Source organism: Topomyia yanbarensis, chromosome 3 (genome assembly GCF_030247195.1).
Source record: "Topomyia yanbarensis strain Yona2022 chromosome 3, ASM3024719v1, whole genome shotgun sequence".
NCBI lineage: Eukaryota > Metazoa > Arthropoda > Insecta > Diptera > Culicidae > Topomyia > Topomyia yanbarensis.
The window spans coordinates 288,282,552-288,293,241 of NC_080672.1; the positions used below are offsets into that span (position 1 = coordinate 288,282,552).

Here is a 10,690-nt window from a genome sequence, read left to right on the forward strand (position 1 = left end):
CAGGATAGGTACCCGAATAGAAATGCACAGCAGTATTACAGCATTTTTTATTGCTACATTACAACGAAAAACAATGTTATTCTGGAAAATTTACAATGGAAATATCACATTTGTTGTTACTACATCCAATTTCATTGTAAACCTGATTTTTACATCGAAAAAGGGGGTCGTTAAGGGATGTAACAATGAAAAAATTGATCTTTTCCCATACATTCTGAAATCAAAAAAAAATCGATTTACATTGTTTTTCCTTTGTAGATATTCAAGGCATGAAGGACTGCATCATAAGTACATGATTTAGCATCAAAAGGCTGAAAATCAAAAGGCCGAAAAATATAAGGCGAAATTAAAAAGGCGAAAATTCGAAAGGCCTAATGCTAAAAAGGTTGAAAAATCAAATGGCCGAAAACTTAAAAGGCGAAAACTCAAAAAGCCGAAAACCCAAAAGGCTGAATCTCATAAGGCAAACTTTTTTTTATTATTCGATTATTTCACATTGTGTTGTTCCTGATTGATTAATCACCTCATGTTTGAGTAAATCGGGCGGATCGCACGTTTACGTAGTTATTTGGTATACAGATTCCAAGAACTGCTCATATTTGAAAGAAGGAATTAATCCCTATGTTCGAGTAAACCGGGAATACGAACAGTTATGCAGTTGTAAGCAGCTGGCAGGTAGCTCAAATGTTTGAGCATAACTGCAACTACCTAAACATTTAAATAACTTTAAATGAATTTGTTTACCAATAGTACTAAGATTGTACTTGAACCAAAATTAGATTATTCTTCTTTACCAATTAATAAGAACATTTACGCCTAATGTGGCTACGCCACATGGCTTTAAGTCGCGTGCAATCCGACATCGCTGTCGCTCCGTCGGACCTAAACTAATTTATAGCCCCCATGGTTGAGTAATCCGGGCAAACGAGTGGATCACAGGTTTGTTTGCGAGGGGCCGCCGCTTCCGACGGCGGGTCGGCAGCCACTTCGCCCGGCGGATCCTCAGCGGCTTTGCGTCGCTTCGGATCCTTGGTCTCGGTTATGCGGCAAAACCGCATTACACTGGCTTCGTCCCAAGTGCTAGAGCAGTGTAACAACCGATGGTTGAAAATATGTAAGTTCATTCCATAAATAATCGTTTGAAAAACTTAGCGAAATTCACAAATGATGAAGTATATAATTAGAAAGAACAGCTCATGATATAAAGAAAGATAATAAGGATAATTTTAATTATTGAAACGCTGTATGGAAAACCAAAACCCACTGGCGATCATAATAATAATGGTCAAAACAAAACATACGTCTGGTGGATCGCAGTTTTACATTATACTATACTAAAACGTAAGTCATAGCCAAGGATTCATAATTGCAACATTAAACAAGCATAAAAATTTCAAAAATGAAACTAAAAAGAACTGCTCATATTTAAAAGAAGGCAAAATCAATTATAAAATGTATTCACTCGAAATATAATCAATATCAGGTAATGGATAATAGCACATTATTATCATTGCTTTGTTTGTTTTCTTTCGTCCTTTAAAATGGTTTGCCTTTCAAAATTCTGCCTTCTGAAAAGTTTGCCTTTTGAAATTCCGCCTTCCAGAAAGTTTGCCTTTTGAAAGTCCGCCTTTTGATTTTTCAGCCTTTTGAATTCGGCCTTATGTAATTTCGGCCTTATGATTTTCAGCCTTACGGCCTCGACCCCCCATACATTCTGAAATCAAAAAAAATCGATTTACATTGTTTTTCCTTTGTAGATATTCAAGGCATGAAGGACTGCATCATAAGTACATTGATGTTACAAGAAAAGTTGTTGTTAATAAATAAAACTGTTGTAAATTCAACGTTTCTACGATCAATTTCGATATTACTTTCTGTTTGGGTAGCCATCTGACTTTCGATAGGTAGATTTGGCTTCACTCTGTGCGAGGCTTTATAACATAAACAACGCCTTTGATCAAACCATACTAAACACCCATGACATGGAATCAATATAGTGGATTCAAGATAAAAAATATTGCCGCCATAAAATAAATTAACAAGGCTCCATTTTCATTTATAAAAATAGCAACACTGTTCGGAAGATTTCAGCAGGGTGAATATGTGCGAAAAGAAGAATGTCGATGGAAAAATAAGAAGCTGATTGTCACGACTTCCCACTGAGACGTCCAAAAAATTGTTTCAAAATCGTTCAACACGGGTCCAACGATGGACGTTTGTTGAACGGTTATTTGGACGTTGTCCAAATTCGTCCAACGAACGTCCTTTATTGGACAATTTTGAAACCAACCGTTCTTAGAGGGATTGTTTTAGATTCTACACGCCACCGAAAAACTACCTAAAATTCAGTACTTTTGACTCAATCTCGTGGTATTGTACAGGAAGGTCAAATTAGGTAAACCCCAGTTAAGCTCAGCCGGAAATGAACCGGAATTCTGGCTGGTTCCAGTTCGTATTCCGGCTCCAGTGACACAACCGATTCTAGTTAGAATCGGTTGTTGCACTGGAGCCGGAATACGAACTGGAACCAGCCAGAATTCCAGTTCATTTCATTTTCATTTCCATTGAGTTTAAGTTACTTAAATTTAAGTTGAATTTATCTAATTTATAAAACAACTTAAAAGTACCTTACTGCACGGAAGACCTCGACTGAGTCGAATCTCTCGTTTTGTTTTTGACAACACTAATAAGTGCGAAAGCGACGCACAGCTCAAAAGTACCTAAATTTAAGTTAAAAGAACTTATTCTGTAGGTTATTTTACGGTTGCGTGTACCGAAGACTGCATATCAATAACATTGGAAACTCTGTCCAGAATCTGGAGACACACACTGAGACGTCCAAAAAATTGTTTCAAAATCGTTCAACACGGGTCCAACGATGGACGTTCGTTGAACGGTTATTTGGACATTGTCCAAATTGGTCCAACGAACGTCCTTCATTGGACGATTTTGAAACCAACCGTTCTTAGAGGGCAGTAACAGCAACGCCACTTGGTACTTCCCATAGTGATGCACACACATATACATTAAGCTTCCTACCTTCCTCCAATAGAGGCGCTGTAACCTCTGTCGCTTCTCGTTTGTATGAGGAAAGGAAAGAGATATCAGTCTTCTTAATAGTCTTCGGTTCTACTCAAATCAAAACTCATTTTTGACAGATCTCTTTTGTTTCTGAAATCGAGTATTTGTGACTGAAATTTTGAATTCAGCCGGAATGCTGGCTGGTTCTAATTCATATTCCGGCTCCAGTGACACAACCGATTCTAACCGGTTCATTTCCAGTTGAACTTTACTGGATAGAAGCTCAGTAAATTTTAGCCGGAGAATGAGTAGGAATTCTGGCAGGTTCTAATCAATAAACTGGCTCCAGTGAAAAAACCGATCCAATTAGAATCGTTTGTGTTACTGGAACCGCAATACCACCATCTAAGAACGGTTGGTTTCAAAATCGTCCAACGAAGGACGCTCATTCCCAGTTAAACCCTCTAAGAACGGTTGGTTTCAAAATCGTCCAATGAAGGACATTCGTTGGACCAATTTGGACAACGTCCAAATAACCGTTCAACAAACGCCCATCCTTGGACCCGTGTTGAACGATTTTGAAACATTTTTTTGGACGTCTCAGTGGGAACTCATTCCGGAACCGGTTCGAATTTCTGAATGGAGTGATTATGGATTCCAAATCAAATGCAACAACCGATTCCGACTCAGAATCGGTTGTTGCATTTGAATTGGAATCCATACTGCCCAGTTAAGCTCAGCCGGAAATGAACTAGAATTCAGGCTGGTTCTAGTTCGTATTCCGGCGCCAGTGACACAACCGATTCTAGTTAGAAATGGTTGTGTCACTAGAGCCGGAATACGAACTGGAACCAGCCAGAGTTCCAGTTCAGTTCCGGCTGAACTTTACTGGGTGACTCCATTCAGGACAACAGAGGTCCATCGTTGGACCCGTGCTGAATTTTGGGCATCTCGATGGGTACCTGCAGAGATTATTGTATCCCGGATAGAATTTCACAAGATCATTTACCCTACAAACAATCATAAAACAATAAATCTTATAGTTATTACTGTTTCAAAATTGTTCTCGCAGTAGATTTACAATAAATTTCCATGTAACAATTAATTTTACTGTTCTGCAAAAAACTGATACAGTAATTTCACATTAAATTTTACTGCTTTCGAGAAAAAAAATGCATGGACAAAAATCGATTTTTTCAATGTTAAGATACAATAGGCGTATTTCTTGTTTATGTTATCAACAGTCGTATTGACTGTGACAGCACAAATATCGAGAGTTGTGATGTGGGATATAAGACATGCGTCAATATCACAGGCATTGTACGTGGATTTGTCATGCTATTTTTGTTGAAAGCTACGAAGACGGGGTTAAGTAGCTTTCCAACTAGGGTTGCCACCTCTGGAGAGGCTTTGACCCGGAGATTTTCACTGACCTGGGGGGTGGTGGATTTTGAGTGGAACTAGACGGAAATTAGAATCAAAGCGATTGCTCGGCATTTTAGAGCACTTTAATCTCTTTTTATTACTACGTTATAGTAAAGCTGTAAATTTTTCACATTTATGAACGATTTTGTTGGTTTAATCTGGTGCAATATTTCACTTCCCCGACTAAGTGCCAAGAATACAAAAGCACCAACTCTCGCTGTGGAGGATAAGTCGAACGAACATTGCAATCCTCCATAACTAACACTAAGCACTATGTGGTGTAGGTTATTCATCACCAGAGGTTACAACAAAAGGGCAAAACTCACCTCCCTAGCCAACAGTTAAGGGTTTCTACAGGAGTAGCAGCAACACGAGAAGAACTCGTTTGATGTTGACCTAGTCAGTTGGATAAATCTGCCATACCTTGGTGCAGCGGGTGATAAGCACCACTAACAGTGATGTGATTTGGTAAAATTGCATCAAAATGACTTTTTACATCATTTTGAGCGACTTAGTAGGATGCTACATTTCAATTGTAGCATATAGCGAAATATTACTTTCCTTAATTTGTAGTAAATTTGATTTATTTTCATATTCATTGCTTTGTGAAAGAAATTAGCAATATTTGGTGAACTCATCTTCGCCACTTTGAAACGAAGGTTAGTCGAAAAAAAAACTGAACCAGAGTAATAGTTAACTTAGACTTTTTAAATATTTTGTAAAGAATCAATTAATTCCAAAAAAATAAAAATATTCTTCCCACCAAACCCGGAGAAATTGATGTGAAACCCGGAGTCCCGGAGATCGCTCCCGAAAACCGGAGTCTCCGGGTCAAACCCGGAGGGGTGGCAACCCTAATTGTTTATGTTCAGAATATATTGCCTTGTCCTTAACACCACCCCATAGAAAATTCCCCTAATTTTTTCATCCACTAAATCGGTTTTCGTTGGAACAATCGGCCGACCATGCCACCAATTAATCGGTCGTTCGTTGCACCGACTCGTAAAGGAGTTTAACATGGGCGTCTACCGACGCGAAAACCGATTAAATGTGACCGTCGAAATTGGTCTATTTCAACCAATTAAATCGGTCGATTAAAGTTTAAATCTGGGACAAGATTTACACAGAATAAACCTGGAGTAATACGTTAACGAAAAGTGTTCCCCGACGAAACCCAACTTAGTCGGTTAATTAATCGGTCGACCTCGAAGTACCCGAGTTCGTCGGTCGACTGGGAAAATTATCAAGACAATGATATTAAGCGGACCCTACACGAGACAGAAATATTGTCAATAAATATATCGACAAGAATGCTTCAATCCCTTTAAATTCGACAGAATTTAAAGTACATGATTTGCTGTCATAAAAAAAATTGATAGTTGATAAATTTCCCAGTTGACCGACGAAATCTGGTACTTTGACGTCGATCGATTAATTAATCGACTGTGTGTTTCTTCGGTTAACAATTTTAGTTAAGATATTAATCTCCAGATTTAATTTGTGTAAATCTTGTTCCAGTTTTAAACTACCAACTAATCGACCGATTTAATTGGTTGAAAAAGACCGATTTCAGCAGATTTCGTTGGTCACATTTAATCGGTTGTCGCATCGGTAGACGCCCATGTTAAACTCCCATAACGGCCAATTTCTTCACTGAATGAAAACCGGTTTTCGATGAAAACCAGTTTTCTTGTTGCTGGTGACCAATTAGCCGAAAACCGGTTTTCAACGAAAACCAGTTTTCACCCAAGTGAAGAAATTGGCCGTAAGAGTTGGCGCAAGAATCGACCGATTAATTGATGGCACGGTCGGCCGATTGTGCCGACGCAAACCGATTTAGTTGGTGGGAAAATAGGGAGAACTTTCTTGCGGTAGGCATGTATCATTATTCGCGAGGTGAAAAACGCCCTTTACGAAAAAGTGCCAAAATATTTCCGTTCTATCAAAACGATGAAAACAGTGAGGCGAAAACTTTTGAAACAGGCATTGACGTCGGTAAGGCAGTGCGATCTTTGCTGAAAATCAGGGATACCAGGTATATTTATTTCATTTTATTAAAAATAATCTTCAGTTGCAAATTTTGTCTTCAACATCCAGGATTGTAAACCGGTTATTAATTTTGAGCCCGAAATCAGTCCGACGTCAGAAAAAATGACATCAAAATGAAAAACAACATTTCAGATGTCCTTAAAATGAAAACATGTCTTCAGATCTGGCATAGCTGCTCAAAATAAAACTTTATGTCAAACGTGTCGGTCACTAATAAACTAGCCGGACGTTTAACAACGTTCAAAGAAATTTGCTTCAGGAATCTGGTTGGCACACAGAGTGGTCCGACCACGCATCCGTCACCGGAACGTCAAGATCAGTAACATGCAGATCTGGGACGGGACCTGCGGAAAGAAAAAAAACGCGTGTCAAATTGATCCGGCACGCAAATGTCAGATTGAACCGGCTGTCCTCAGAGTGATTAATACGGGAGTATTGTATTTGAAATTGAGAAAATGTTACCTTTTTTTTAAATATATCAATAAATGAATCATCAGATCAATAATAATAGTTGAGATGATAGTAACAAAATTTGAGCGACTTAGTAGGATGCTACATTTCAATTGTAGCATATAGCGAAATATTACTTTCCTTAATTTGTAGTAAATTTGATTTATTTTCATATTCATTGCTTTGTGAAAGAAATTAGCAATATTTGGTGAACTCATCTTCGCCACTTTGAAACGAAGGTTAGTCGAAAAAAAACTGAACCAGAGTAATAGTTAACTTAGACTTTTTAAATATTTTGTAAAGAATCAATTAATTCCAAAAAAATAAAAATATTCTTCCCACCAAACCCGGAGAAATTGATGTGAAACCCGGAGTCCCGGAGATCGCTCCCGAAAACCGGAGTCTCCGGGTCAAACCCGGAGGGGTGGCAACCCTATTTCCAACATAGAAGTTTCCTTTACGGAAATACGGTTCTTGAACCAAAGCTATAGAAGCTTTTCCTTCCTGCACAAAGCGGGATAGATTCATAGTTGCTGTATGTTTATGCTGAAGTGTGCTTTGTGCTACCCTAACCATACTCAATCACAGCACTACACATTTCATCATCAGCATTTGTTGTACTGCAGATACCAAACACGTTGGCTTATAATCGCCTACACCGAACCCCGAAATGGGTATTAGGAACATGACCATCATTTGAACCCAATGAAAGAAACAAACGCCCACTGTGTCAAAGATTCGCTTAACCCAGTAGGGGTAAGACCCACGACACTCCGCGCGCGACTGGCATATTATAGTCCTGCCATTCACTCATCGGCACGGAGAAACCCCTTGACTTGAGGACTCTTGTTTTAAGTCACCTCTTACGACATGGAGCAGGAACCCAGTGGATCAATTCTTGGTTGAGAAACTTCAGCTCGCCGGATGTCACACGGCCTCTAGGCTGGTTTTGTCCGGAGAAAGATAAATGGCTGTTACCAACCTTCTAGTGAACCCCAGCCGAAAATTGTCATTGTATTCGTGTTTAGCGACGCAAAATTGATTTAGAAAATACATTTTTAAGGATAATGCTGTTACTCCAAAATTTGTATACTAGTGCATTACATTTTAATAATCCACAAGTCCATTTATGAAACTGATTATATCACAGACATTACTCACCCATCCATTTTCTTGTGAAATATTAAGCGCAGCCCTGGGCGCAGCCGTAACTTCACTAGAAAAAATAAAAATATGAATTATTGAGAAAAGAATGAAGAAATCTCAGCAGGCCTATTGTGAAGTAGAAATCAATCAATCATTTTTAGGAAAAAAATATTAATATTGTCCAAATTGAGCTATTAAGTTTTAAAAACTTTAATACAAGATTCGTTATGTCTATTGATAACCTGGAAACTACTAGTCAGATGAATTATCCGGATTCTGAAGAAAAGCAACCAAGCTCTGAAAAGTTAGAAATACCGACTTCGCCAACATTGGCAGTTCCAAATACTAATTCGACTGTATCTGAATCAAAACCGTCGGAAATTGAAGCAGAGCCTCCACAATCAAAATCTCAGCAGGTCACCGTGATAAACGATCAACTCTTTGAAGCTCGACCTACGTTTGACGAAATTTGTAGCATGCCACCAGAAATAGACCAAACTGATTTGGGTATCGAAGAAGGGGAAGGAAATATGCCGATTATTGTTTCTGAACCTCCCTTTAAGAAAAATAGACGAATTCAGGTACCATCAAAAGGTGAGATTAATTCGCATAATACTGCAGATATAGATTATGTTCCGATATTTATGGAAATTTATCTCTTTTTTGGTATGGAAAAGATATCACTAGAGGGATATCGAGCATTGAGCCATCTCCCAAGAAGCTCCCAAAAAAGAAATTACATGATCCTACGCCTCAAAAGATTGGTGTTCTAGTAGGAATTCCGTGCCAGCGAAAACTTTCGAGAGATTTGCGGTAAAATCGAAGATATTACCTCGTTAACCTTACATACTCACTCTAATATTCTCTAACAGTGAAGACAACAAACAGTTGGACATGATGAAGCACCTCTCTTTGGTGTTCCTGTTTTCCCGCCTTAAAAATCCATTAAAGTGGAATGCAACAACTTTTGAGGAAATCCGTTCTATAGGGGATAATATCCATTCTAGCTTGGTTATGACTAAATTTTCTGTGAACTACAATTCAAAAACATACTATATGGCGCTGACGAGTACGGTGGTCAAAGGACGTATCAATTCGTCCGATGCTCCACCGCCAAACTTCAAGAACGCTTTGATCGAACAGATCTCTGGATTTAGCGGTCTCGTGTTGAAGTGCGAGTCGAAATATTTGATTACATGGAAAGTCGCTGAGGGATACTATTTGTACGATCCGTGTTTGGACGACACCTCGAAGATGATGTTTTTCAACAGTCTCAAAATGATGAAGCAGTTTATAATCGAAACGAAGCAGCTAACCGACCTGTCAAAGTTCTACATGTCCAAAGTTTCGCTGAGCTCTGTTGATGACGGGCATATCGTTACACTGAAACGAAAGTCGCGGAAAGCAAAGAAATTTGAGGTCTTGAATAAGCAAGAAGCTCTGCTAATGGGAAATAAGTATCTGAAAGAAATCAGCTATAAATTAGAATCTTTTAGAATATCACTAAATGCAGTTGATTTGGCACAGCAGCTGGAGACTAGATCATGGGATGCGGATGTTTTGAGTAAACTATTTGAAGGAGAATTAACAGATAAGGCTATAAACAAACTTGGAGTTTTTCTCTGCGAAGAAGGTACTGAAAAAAGTTTTCTTCTGGATAAATCAAGATTGATTCGGTTGGAGACGGCTTTCCGCTATACGGAGCGAGAAGAGTTCGAACGGTTGATCAACCGTTATTTGGCAATTCGTGTTGCTTTAATTTTGAAAGTCGAGGAAGCTTTTGTCGCCATTTGGAGCAGCCAAAATATAGTTTACTGGTTCTGTCCTTTTCGCTACGACGCCCTGGAGTTAGATCCCGCCGACCTTGAAGATAAAGCATGTTTTCTATACGCGTTCAGCTCTTTGACTCGCCTGTCTCGCGTCATGTTTGACTACTTCATTGAATTAGGACTTTTACCACGTCATTCGATCCGCTTATTCACCGTTGATAGTGAACCATTTGGAAAAAGTCCTCGAATACCGATGGTGGACAGTAGCGATTCGTTGAACCGAAGTGAGTTTGACATTCGGATTGCTGAAAATGTGCGAAGAAGAGTTTTTGTTTCTGATGAAAACTTACCTGTAATGACCCTTTCGGAGGCGAAACTGTGTCGCATTATGATGCGGGAGATTCTACAGGAGGCAGAGAAACGTTCTGACGAGTAATCTTCAGTTGACCATGTTGTTATTTACGAACTGAAATAAATTTACTCAGCTGTCTTGAAAATTTCAAATCGGCGGGTTACGCATCGATCGATATCGATAACAGAAAACGTAAACGTTTCCTATTCCGAAATACCTTAGACTAGAGTGACCATACGTGCCAGATTAAGCGGGACAGTACCGGATTTGAAGGTGTTGTCCTGCGTTGTAAAATATCACGGAAATTGTTACGCATATATCAAAATGCTGATTTTCATTCAAAATACCCATACTGTACATTAATATTAAAAAGTTTTTGAGCCGCGCTGCCTGACCTCCGAATTATGTGAGGAACGTGCAAATTGAGCCAATTTATTCTGACTGCCACAGTGCCCTTTTCAACTTCTTATGTGAGCCA

At 38.9% G+C, this 10,690-nt stretch overlaps 1 protein-coding gene across 1 annotated transcript; it reads left to right on the top strand.

The window, feature by feature from the left end:
- The first annotated feature begins 8,260 nt into the window (after nucleotides 1-8,260).
- Nucleotides 8,261-10,364, top strand: LOC131691340 (uncharacterized). Its single transcript, XM_058977654.1, has 3 exons — nucleotides 8,261-8,685; nucleotides 8,769-8,904; nucleotides 8,964-10,364. The coding sequence occupies exons 1-3, from the start codon at nucleotides 8,319-8,321 to the stop codon at nucleotides 10,294-10,296; spliced, it is 1,836 nt and encodes a 611-aa protein (XP_058833637.1). The 5' UTR covers nucleotides 8,261-8,318; the 3' UTR covers nucleotides 10,297-10,364.
- The last annotated feature ends 326 nt before the right edge of the window (nucleotides 10,365-10,690 follow it).